Source organism: Nycticebus coucang, chromosome 4 (assembly GCF_027406575.1).
Source record: "Nycticebus coucang isolate mNycCou1 chromosome 4, mNycCou1.pri, whole genome shotgun sequence".
In the NCBI taxonomy this organism is placed as follows: Eukaryota; Metazoa; Chordata; class Mammalia; order Primates; family Lorisidae; genus Nycticebus; species Nycticebus coucang.
The window spans coordinates 121,318,620-121,330,955 of NC_069783.1; the positions used below are offsets into that span (position 1 = coordinate 121,318,620).

The 12,336-nt window shown below is 45.5% G+C and overlaps 1 protein-coding gene across 1 annotated transcript in view; it reads right to left on the reverse strand.

The window, feature by feature from the left end:
• KSR2 (kinase suppressor of ras 2) overlaps nucleotides 1-12,336 on the reverse strand; it is a 464,385-nt gene that overhangs the window by 60,381 nt on the left and 391,668 nt on the right. Inside the window, exons 11-14 of the mRNA XM_053588475.1 lie at nucleotides 10,782-10,823; nucleotides 9,949-10,021; nucleotides 6,752-6,800; nucleotides 4,375-4,742 (exon numbers count right to left, since the gene is read on the reverse strand). Of these exons, the coding sequence (XP_053444450.1) occupies nucleotides 4,375-4,742; nucleotides 6,752-6,800; nucleotides 9,949-10,021; nucleotides 10,782-10,823 (532 nt within the window). The remainder of the gene's footprint in view (nucleotides 1-4,374; nucleotides 4,743-6,751; nucleotides 6,801-9,948; nucleotides 10,022-10,781; nucleotides 10,824-12,336) is intronic.

Consider the following 12,336-nt stretch of genomic DNA (forward strand, 5'->3'; position numbering starts at 1 on the left):
GAGCCTCTCCCAATGTCAAGAGCAGCCATGATGTTGTGATCTTTGTAATAGTGTTTGTGGGTCTGGCCAAGGGCAGCAGGATGAGGGGAGGAGAAAGGATGCAGAAACCCACCAATGTCATTGGCTCTTCAATTGTAACAGAAAGTTAGGGCAGATTAAACCGATCATTTCCTTGAACTTTTGCACTGGGCAAAATATTCCCTTTGGGCACCCACCTTTTATTTGAGAGGTTTCCTGATTCTTGCCCTCAATGACCCCAGGTCACACCTCTGCCTACAACCCTCCAGTGGCTTCTCACTGCTCTTGACATAAGATAGGGACTCCTCACGGAGGTGGGGTGGTCCACACCAGAGGATCTCAAGCCTGGCTGTGTGATAGAGTCCCCTGCACCTGGGTGTTGTCTGGACACAATTGTGGCTGTCATGAGTGGGGAGGGGCAGGGTGGCTATTGTCATCTAGTGGGTAGAAACTGGGGATGCTGATAGACATCTTACAGGGCACAGGACAGCCTCCACCACAAAGACTTATCTGACCCCAGATGTCAGCAGTGCTAAGGATGGAGCCCCTGCCCCTCTCTCTACCAGGTGTGAGGACCCCTGCCCTCTCCAATCTGGCTTCGGCCGCTTTCTCCACCCTCATCTTCTGCTTATTTACCCTCACCTGCCCCCATCACAGTCTTTTTCCTGGAATCTGCATTTTAATGACCTCCCTCCCGGGTGCAGAAGGTCTGGGGTCTACCCCTGCAGATGAGGTTCCTGCTGCTTCTAAAACACAACCTGTTCTTACAGAACTAAAGAACTCTGTCACTGCTGAAGGGACCCTGTGACAAACATTTGCTGTCACCTACTTATTTTACAGAAGAGGAAAGTGAGGCTGAGGAAATCTTGCAGCAAGGCAGAAGGGTGAGAGATGATTTTATTCAACTCTCTCTTTATTGGCTTTCATATTCCACTTAGAGTTTTTAACATGAACGATTGCAGACTGCCAATAGCTTTGCAATAATCCCCTATTGACCCAATCGCTAAACAATTTAGCAATCCTGCTGCTAATAGCATTTAGCAACTGGGTAACTAGTTGGTTGTTACTCATTTACCTGAGAGCCATCCAGATTGCATTGCAAGGAGGCTAATCTTAGAAATACTTGTTAACTTTAATAATAATTACTAAGTAATTGGCTAGAACGTACTATTGTGAATTTATCCGGAATATGCCAGGTAATTACCTGGTTTCATGTTCCCCGTAAAATAAATCTAGAGTCCCAAAACTGTTCTAGTTGGTTGGCTATTGTCCATCGACCCCTGCCAGCCAATCATGCAAATGCAAGCGATTAATCAGATTACTCAAATATTTGGTTTCAAATTGAACGTTCAGATAAGAAACTTGGAGAGCCAACAAGTGGACAGCACTGAGCGGGAAAGAGGGATGCACAGAGCTCCTCCCTAAGATAAATAAATATATAACAACAAGAATATGGAAGCAATGCCACTTCTTTGGGCCTCATCTGGCATTCTCACACAAAATACCAAAACACTTCAGAGACCAATTACATGTCCCAAAGCTGCAGAGTTTTTATCATGGTGCCAGGAAAAAGCTGGGCTATTTGTGAAATCTGTAGGCAGTTATGGTGCTTGGGGAGGGGGGCTCAGAATTTTGTACATAATAGAAGAGGGCCGCAAATGTAGCTGGCTTGCAGGATGAGCAGCACATTTTCATAATGACCACTCGTTTTTCAAGGGTGGCTGCTAACTGAGTCTGTCTATTTCCAGTTCACTGGCCTTTGGGAAGGTGGTAAGGGAGGCACGGATGCAGGGCTCCATGGATAATGCTGAAAATGTTGGAGAACAGGGAGGTGGGAGGTCCCTGTAAGGACCACAATGGGAGAGGAGATGGCACATTTCAAATTGCTAAATTTGGGGCTGTGACAGAGTTAACAGGTCAGAAGGTGAGATAACTAGCGTGAAATGTGAGGTGACAGCTTAAGGTAGGACCCATAAGGACAGATGAAGAGTATCCAGGGTAGGGAGAAGACCAGCCTCCAACCGGACTTGTGCCTACCAAGTAAAGGGCTATTGGCTGCCTGCTAAGAGAAGATGATACTTACTGGACAATTAAACTCACGAACTTGCCAGCATGCATAGAACTGACGAAAACATTGCAAAAATTCATCGAACTGTGTGTCAAAATTGTCAGCTATGAGAAGCAGAGCAGACCAAGTAAACAAGGATAGAGAAACAGGAAAATCTTAACTGAAAATCTTGGCATGAGAAAGGTGTGTGTGAAAATGGGCTCTTGCATCACAACAACGCACCAGCTCACACGGCACTGTCTGTGAAGGGGTTTTAGCCAGTGAACAAATAACTGTGTTGGGACACTCTCCCTACTCACTGGATCTGGGAGTGACTCCCAGATCCCCCGCCCCTCCCAGTGACTTTTTCTTTATCCAAAGATAAAGGAAATATAGAAGAAAAGACATTGTGATGGCATTCAAGATATCAAGGGTAATATGATTACAACTCTGATGACCATTCCAGAAAAAGAATTCCAAAATGGCTTTGAAGAGTGGACTAGGTGCCGGCATAGGTGCATAGCTTCTAAAGGGGAATGCCTTGAAGGTGACCATCATGATATTCAGCAATGAGGTATGTGGCACTTTTTCTAGGAATTGATGAACTTAATTGCCAGATCTTGTAAGACATGAAGGAGGAAAGGGGGCCAAGGGCTGTCTGGCAGATGTGAAAATGGCCACAGGGTGTCCTCTCCCTGCCTCCATGTCCTTGCAATGGGACATCGCAGATCCTCCCATTCAGAGATAAAGTCTGTTTCTCCATGCCCCGACCCTAGTTGATCACAGGAGTTGCTTTGGCCAATGGATACTGGCCAATGGATGTTAGCCAATGTGTCACGAGCAGAAGCATGAAAACATCTTGTGCATTAGGTTTTGACTGCTTGCTACACTTGGAAATCTGAGAACACACTGGGAATGAACCTGAGCTCGGCTATCAGGGGTAAGAGGCCATGAGGACGAGAACAGAGGCACCTCAGCCAACAGTCCGCCAAGCAACAGACACTTGAGTGAGGGCATCCAAGACTGCCCAGCCCTCCTCTGCTGACATGGAGCTGACCACATCCACCTATAAGGACCCAGCTACTGAGCCTGGCTCAGTCCAGAACCGTCCACAGGATAGAGAGAAACCACTTCATTTGGGGGTATGTTATTCAGCCAAAGCTTACATTTGCCTCATCTGAACAGCTCATCCCATGAATATTACTGGGGTTGATTACTTGAGAGTCACTTCTGTCCTGTGCAGAGTTGAAAGCCACCATGTTTTCACTAGTTTAAGGGAGAGGTTAGAGACCCATTCCTGGATTTTCAATCCTTCCAAAGCACTTATCATTCAACACAGGAGCCACCCCCATCTACAGAATCAATGGAGACAGACAATAACGCACCTTCTGCCTAATCACCAAGTTCTTCTCCATTTGGACTCAAGGAGGTTTTGTCTCACAAGGGAACAGAACAAAGACATCAGCTCTCCTCTGAACCCACAGCACCTGCTATAGCACTGCCAAGTCATTTTGTGAGAATTGTGGATTTGGGGTCTTGACGCTTGAGACAAGTGTAGGAAGGGAAGAGCTCCTAACTGACTTTGGCATCATGGGCCAGACCAAGAATCAATGCCACTGCTGAGGCTGGTCCTAATGTGTCAGGGGAGCAAATGCCAGAGTTTAAAAACACACCAAAGACTGTTTCACAACTGTTCAGCTGAAACCAAAGCTCTTTTTGTTTGGCATGCCTCATTTTCTTAATGATAGTTCTCTACTAACTACCCCTTCTGTGCACATGTAGACCCTGGTGCTCAAAACAATAACAAAGACTGAAAATGTGCTCTGCAACGTTAATGAAAGCCAGAAGAGCAGTCAGCAGAACCTTAATTCAGGGGTCGGCCAACTGTGGCTCAGCGATAGTTTTTTTTTTTTGTAAATAAAGTTTTATTGGAACATGTACATGCAGATTCATTCACATATCACTGATGGCTGCTTTCAGACTACAGTAGTTGGTCTACGTAGCTGCTATAGAAACTGTACAGCCTGCAAATATCTACCATTGGGCCCTTTACAGAAAAAGTTGGCCGACCCCTGATTTAGTCTGAACTAGACCCGACTTTTCAGATTTCCCATTTAGCCCTCTCTCTGTGATTCTGCTTTGCAAAAGAGTTTCAGCATTCAACGTATTTTTTGGAATCTTAAATCTTAAAACCATACAAGTAAATAATATATGATAGAGCTGGAGATGCTCTATGAACCAGAACCCCATTTCTCAACCATGCCAGAGGCAGAGCTTTGCCAGTCTGTGGGTGGGGACCAAGGACTGACCTGGTGATGATGGCTAGGTGGGGTGGGCTCATGCAGGCACCCATGAAGAGCACCACGTTCTCGTGCCGTGTCTGCCTGTAGGCCATCACCTCCCGCTTGAAGGCCTTGAGCTGGTCCTCGTTGTCCCTCTCGATGTCGATTAGCCGGATGGCCACCTCGCCGTGCCAGCGGCCGTGGTACACCTGCCCAAAGCGGCCCTTCCCGATGAGCTCTCCGATCTCCAGCTGCTCAAAGGGGATGTCCCACTCTTGAAGGAAGATGCTGGTCTGGCTGGCCTTGCGTGGGAAGCTCCGGGCTGAGAGGAGGGATAGGTTCATCTCCTCAAAGTCATCCTCAGACTCCTCAGCTTCATCATGGACCTCTTCATTCTGTGGCCAGAGCAGGAGAGAGGTCAGAGTCATGCCCACTCCTGCCCCAGCCTCCCTGTGGTCCTGCTGTATCCTGCATAGGTCTGGACATATCTCTACATGTGTCAGTGGCTGGTGTGGACATACGTCTCTGTTTCCCCTGGTAGCTCTGGTCTAGAGTCATAGTCCAATGACACAGTTGAAAGAAAGATCACGACAGTCCAACTCTCTTGTGCTAAGAAGGGAAACTGAGGCTCAGAGAAGAGAAATGCTAGGGGGAATAGTTATCCTAATTTGCTGAGATTTTCCTTATCTCAGGATACCCTTCAGTCCTTGGCAAACTGGGTTGGGTGGTTGCCCTGGGAAGGGACTTGCTCTAGACTTCCAATCAGCATGCTGATACATGAGAGGATCTTAGGTGTGCTGAGAAAATTTTAATATATTCTTTTCTTCATTACTCTTTTTTATCAACATAATTTAAGGGTGCTGTGGAAGTTTAACTACAGGTTCAAATGAGATTAAAAAAAAAAGTTTGAAAAACATTGCTCTAGGTCACACAGCCAGGCAGAGGGAGGATTAAGATTCAGGTCTCTGGACTTGAAGCCCTTCCTATTCCACCATGTGGTTTGGACTTGTTTGACAGTTTATGTGTATGTGGTAATGATGACAGGCTAAGATATGGGTACACTGTGGGTCTGCACAGAACATGTGACAACCATCAGTATGGAATATCTTTTGCTTTCCCCAGGGAATTCAGAATTGATAATTCAAGAATTGGGAGAGGTAAGAGATACAGGTCAGAGGCCTGAGGGTCTTGTGGCAGCTGGGAGGGTGGGAGGGTAGAAGGGGGAGGGGTTAATAGAATGGACTTAACAGCCAGACCCCATTGGCTGGAATCTTGGCTCTGTGTGATCTTGGCCAAGTTGCTTTACTTCTCTGAGCCTTCCTTCCCTCAACAAGAGGTACAGATAACCTTATCTGCCCCAGGGTGTGTGTGTATGAGGTTTCAAATAAGATGAAGACCTGACCTGTTAATTTCTTTGTGCATACCTGACCACCTGTATCAAATATCCACTGGGATACCCAAGAAAAATGCAGATTCTGACTCCACTCAGGTATATTGAATCAAAGTATCAGCAGGCCTGCACCAGAAATCCACATTTTTATCATGCACACCCACATGACGCAGGTAGATGTGGGTGTGGCCACCTTTAGAGTCAGATACTCCAAGTCCAGGGACCCCCCCACCCAGCCTGGAGTCTGGGGATGCCTTGCCTCTGGAATTATTTTGCTGGAGTGTGGACATGGCAGGTGCCCAAGCCAGTGGGGACTCTCAGAGACCGTGGGGCAAGATGAGACAGCCTGAGAAGGGGACCCAAAACCTCAGGATAGGTTTTCCTGACCCAAAGTACCTGAGCCAGCTTCCTCCAAAGACACACCCAGGACAAACAACACAGGAGACACTGGCTTCTCTTAGGATCATTTTCTAACTACCACAATAATTCCAGAAAAGAACATGATTTTCTCTGGACACCCTGACTCTACTGCCTTCCAGTTCAGAATACAGAGAGAGCTGAGGGTCAGAATTCCATGATTTTCACCAAGGACACTTCATTTATTCCTCCAGCAGCTAGGGCAGGTGGAAAGAAGCCCCAGAACATTCTCCACACTGCCAACCCAGCATTCCTGAGGCCCTACCTCGTCCCACATATTCTTTTGAAGGCACTGGGGCACATTGCCCTTGATATTCACCTGGCTATGAGTTGACTTTTCAACTAAGAATGCAAATCTCTTGCCAACTTATACAAAACTGGCTTTTCCATGGTACACACCATGTAATGGCCCGTTAGGCTCAGCACCAGGAGGTGCCATTGCTTGTTAATTGTCCTGGAGTTAGAACATCCATAAGATGAGGCCACTGCAGCCTCCACCTATTGCCAAGCCCTCTGCATCATCAAAACCATCATTTGGGTTTGCCAAGTTCTAGGTAGCCCCCAGAGAAAGCTGCTTTGCTGGACTCTGATTCTTACCTCTGATGTTGGCTCCACTTCAATTTGAAGTAATGGGTTTCCTTCCAAGCTTTAAAGAAAGAAAAGTAAATGTGACCCTTAAGTGAAAAGGAAGTTCCATGTATTGAGTTTAGCTATGTATGAAGAATCCCCAGAGGGGAAGTCCTCACCACCAAGACGTTGTCTCTACAACTTTAAGCAGTGCATAAGGATATTGTTTTAAGTAGATTTTTCTAGGCTTCTCAGGGCTCATTCATCTTTATTGTTTTGGCTTCAAGTAATCTAGTAGCTTTCTTATAAATTGGCCTAAATGCCATGGTTGGACAAATCCTCAGTGCTTTTGGTGTTTTTCCAGGAAAGTGTTACTGAGATCTCTGTCGTTTGCTCAAATTCGGAATCTCCTAGAAGAATCTCAGTATTCATTTGTTTGTCTGCTCATTCGTTCATTCACTTGACTAGAACTATGTGCCAAGAACAATGAAACAGAATTGAAATCAACACAACACTTGATTTTGAGGAATATTATATTACTACTAAAGGAGCTAAGATATTGTATGGAAAGGCTAAAAGTAACGAGAGCCAAAAGTGAGGTATGCATTGGATAAGTGGATTATGGTGGAAAGTCCAATGCCAGAGAATCACTAGATGTATTTGAAAGTTCATAATGTTTAAGCTAGACCTTGTCAGTCACATGGGATCAGGTGTGTGAAATGGAAATAAAAAGACTGCATTGAGCTGGAAGACACAGGTGTGTGTGTGTGTGTGTGTGTGTGTGATGTTTACAAGCTCCTGAGCTGCAACTGTGTTCTAAGTATGTAAACATTCTGGGTGTGGGTGCTGGGGGGAGGGGCACAATGTGCGTGTGAGCCCTGCATGGGTATTATGGGATGTGCTCTGTGTAGAGCTGTCTTGAGTGCACATGAGCTGGGTATACACACTAGGGGGAGATTGTGCTTTAGGGTGTATCCTCAGATTTGAGGATATTTTCTGTTTATGGACGGCAGCTGGAGTGGGAGGGGACAGTAAATAAGATGCCGAAGGAGTGGATGAGCTAGAACAGGTGGGAAAAGGAATCACAATGAATACCACATCCCCCAGTGGAATCGTAGCAGATTTCCCCCTCCCCACCTCCTCACTTGGGGGGGCCTCCCCTATCCTGATTCTCACACCCAAAGAAGCTGCTGACTTGCTGAAGGGGGTCTTGGCAAGGCAGGGTCTGAAAGACTCTAAGAATTAAGAGAAAGGAAAAGAAAAGTTAGTTTTTCAAAGTGGCATCTGCCTAGGTACTAACCAATCATTTATAGCACAGTCCAGAGGTGGAATAAAAGTGCACAATGACAGCTCCTGTGCTAGGAACTTGATGCCCTGGTGGGGAGATTGGTTGGGACGATACAGCTAGAGTCTCTCCTCAACAAAATGGGCTGTCCTCTCTTTGTAACAAGGCCACATAATTCCAGCAGTTGGGGCTATTCGATTATTTCCCTCTGCATTGAGAGAGTTTCCATCACTTTGTGCACATTTATTTAAGCAGATTGCAGGCAGCTATTGACTGGCACTCCTTGTCAGTCAATAACTGGAGTTCATCTTGCAATTGGAGAATTGGTTTACATGTGTCAGGGAAATGATCCAGAGCTAGATGTCAGTACAGTATCCCCCTTGGACCCCCAGGCAGATAGCTGTTTCTTTGATTTCAGAGATGTACTATTTGGGTCTTTAACAAAGTTTTCATAATATGAGTCAGAAAGCGCAAAGCAGTTAGGGGAGCCAGAAGAGAAACCAAGTAGGCAAAAATGTGAGTTGGGAAACTGATCAAATCCTAGTATGTCCCAGGCATTCTATGTCACAACCCAAAAAGTGAAGGAAGGTGATGTCACTTTGACTGCTAAAGCAATAGACCACCAGGAAAGAGGGTCTGTGTCCTAGGGAAGCCACACACAAAGACATTCTTTGCAGTGCTGTGGATGTGAAATATGGGAAGTAAAGTTCAGCCATAGGGATTATTTAAAGAAATTATTCTTCATCAACATGACATTTTACAGCCATTAAAACCAATGTTTCTGGGCTGGGCATGGTGGCTCACGCCAGTAATCCTGGCACTCTGGGAAGCCAAGGCAGGCAGATTGCTTGAGCTCAGGAGTTGAAGACCACCCTGAGCAAGAGTGATACCCCATCTCTACTAAAACGTGAAAAATTAGCTGAGCATGGTGGTACATGGCTGTAGTCCCAGCTACTCAGGAGGCTGAGGCAAGAGGATTGCTCACACCCAAGAGTTTGAGGTTGCTGTGAGCTGTGATAACACCATGGCACTCTACCAAGGGTGAAAGAGTTAGACTCTGTCTCAAAACAACAACAACAACAACCAACGTCTCTGAAGACTCTGGATAATGTGGAAAATGTGGTGCTATAGCATTAAAGTTAACAAAGCAGAATGGTAACTACATATATTGTGAGTTACTACGTAAAATATGAATAAAAGCAGAATGCATAAATGTTCTACCAGTGCAGGGGTTCTAAGTGCTTCTTCTTCCTTTCCCTTTTTTACAGAATAGCCCAAATTTTCTGAAATTAGCTTGTATTTTTTTTTATAATAGCATAAGCCAGAGGTGAGCTACATTTTTTCCAACAAAAAGCCAGAGAATAAATTCTTTTGGCTTTTTAGTTTCTATTAGAATAATTCATCTCTGCTACTGGCCTAAGAAAGTGACCAGACAATACATTGTACACAAAGGGACATGGCAATGTTTCAATAAAACTTTATATAAAAGGAAGCGGCAGGTTGGATTTGTCCTATGGGCTATAATTTGCTGGTCCTTGGTGTAAACCTAAATTTGACTTTTTAAAAGGGGGATAGTGACATAAAATAACTTCTATTTTATCAAGCTTTAGCTGTTGCTTAGGGAAACTTGTCTTTTGAATCCTAAAGGGATCTGGCTCCTGAAAATCACACATAACAGGCAAGGCCAGAGGCACAAGGCAGAGCTGCCTGTTGGGGACCAGTGTTACTTTTCTCTCCATCTCTTGGCCTGAGCTATCACTCTCCTCTCAGCCTGGGTCATTCCCTACATATCTCCAGCCCCCTTGTGCTTCTCCCTCTGCCCCCCCACCCCCTTCAATCTGATAAATTCCATGAAGAGGAGGAAAGAGGACAGAAAACCTGAGCAGACTGCAGGGCCAGGGCTCAGGAGCTCAGGGCAGGAGAGACGTCTCTTTCCACTTACATTGGATTCGAGGTCACCGGATGCAGGATGACCTGGGGAGCCCGGGTCGGCGTCTCTGGCACCGGCACCACATCTGAAAGCCAAAGTTTAGACAGTCAAAACACACACATGGGGGCCTGGCACCTGCAGTATAGTGGTTACGGCGCCAGCCACATACACTGAGGCTGACGGGTTTGAGCCCAGCCTGGACCTGCTAAACAACAAAGACAACTGCAACCAAAACATAGCCGAGCGTTGTGGCAGGTGCCTGTAATCCAAGCTACTTGGGAGGCAGAGGCAAAAGAATCGCTTAAACCCAAGAGTTGGAGGTTGCTGTGAGCTGTGATGCTACAGCACTCTACCTAGGGCAACCTAGTGAGACTCTGTCTCCAAACAAACAAACAAACCCAGATGGGATCTACAACCACCCCCAAAGGCCTAAATCCTGGGAGAAAGAATAGCTAATGATTTTTCACCAGACCTTGGGTTGTGTGGGCTGGGCTAATCCCCTTTCTCCCTTCCTGGACATCTGGACCCTTTGGGATGATGAGACCATGTAGTTTCTCATCTTTTCAATACCCAACTCAAGCCCGTCTGGCCATGTCCGGCCACGTGGCTCTAGACCCCACCCGACCTGTACTCACTTCCATGGCCTCTCCATGATACCTTGGGACCTCCCCACTCTTTACCTTCTCCTATTCTGCGCTCAGCAATTGTCCTGGGGTACAGTGACTCCACTACCAACCACTTGGATCTGGTCCACCAAATGACATTCTCCTCCATTCATTCCAGCAGCTCCCACAACTCGGCAGGGCTTGTTCAGAGGGGCTGTTTCCAGTTCACACAAAACTCACCTGGGAAGATGAATTGCTGCTTGTATTTATAGTAGTGGGATGCTTGCAAAAGAAAGAAAATGTGCAAGTCAGTGTTCCCCTCAGAAGCCCAGGTAGCCTCCCAGGGTTACCACGCAGTCATTCTCTGCCCACCCCTGAATACTTCTGCAGACACCCTGAAACACGAGGGACTGAGATTATGTAGGAAGAAACCAGAACTCTAAATACCCAAACCAACTGCCCCATCTGACACTTCACATTCCCCCAAATCAGACCCGTCCAGCTTGGAGAGTCATCCTGGGTATGATACCAATTTTGTTCAAATGCATATTTATACACATTCTGAGAAAGAGTCCGTAAAGCCACACTCCAAAATATTAATTTTCTTCCCTTTTGGCAGAGTGAGTCCAGCAGTTTTTAAAAAATCCTTTATGCTTTTCTTCTGTTTTTCAAATTTCCTGTGTTCAACATTGTATTAGTTTTCTTTCTTACAGCTGTAACAAATTACCATAAGCTTAGTGGCTTAAGACAACACACATTTATCCTCCTACGGTTGTGTAGGAAAAAAGTCTGAAATGAGTCTTAAAGGGCAGAAATCAAGGTGTTAGCAAAGCTAGTGCCTTCTGGGGGCTCCAGGAAAACCCTTTCCTTACCTTTTCTAGCTTTTTGAGGCTCCTGTATGACATCAATCTCTGCTTCTGTTTTCTACCCCTTTCTTCTGCCTTTGACCTTGCCTCCTTCCTACAAGGATGCCTGGGATTTTATTTGGGGTCCATCTGGATAATAATCCAAGATAATCTTTCCACCTCAAGATCTATAACTTAACTCCCTCTGCAAAGTTCCTTTTGTCACGTGAAGTCAGGTTCGGGGGATAGAACGTGGACATCTTTTGGGGGCGGGGGGAGGTTGCATAATTATGTTTACCACAAGCAACAAGCATGAATTAACTTCTGTATTTAGGAAAAATATATCTAAAAAAAAAATTCCTGGACTTTACTGCTGGTTCTCTTACAATTCCTTTCACTTTTAGTTCACTCTGCACAGGCCGGGGGGCTCAGACACTTCAGAGGTTTCTAATGTTACCAGTTACTCCATTGGGGTACAGTGCCTAAAATACTGTCTCATATAGTATCTGGGACAGGGTACTAAGAAGTTTAGATCCTTAAGGAAATGATGTGGTCAGACATGAGTCCAAATTGGTGAATCCACTGCCAGAAACAATTTGATTACATTCAGGGACAAGCCGCCCTGGAGTTGGTTTACCAAATATTAGCACAGTAATTTAGAGCTAGCCTAGAAGCTGATCTCGTAAACTTCTTGATCTGCTTTTGGCTACTTGCAAAAGCCACAGCAAGTTTCTCCAAGGTTCAGCATGCATATGTGCAAAGTGGGACGGTTACAGTCCCTTCCTCAAAGGGCTAAAATCATCATTGCATGAGATAAAGAGTTTACAGAAGGTGGCAGATACTATTAGCTGTGATAAATACACAAACCTCTTTCTGAGCTCTCTTAACTAATAGACAAGAACGATTTATAATTAAAAGACAAATGGACGGTTTTAAGTACTCCATCAATT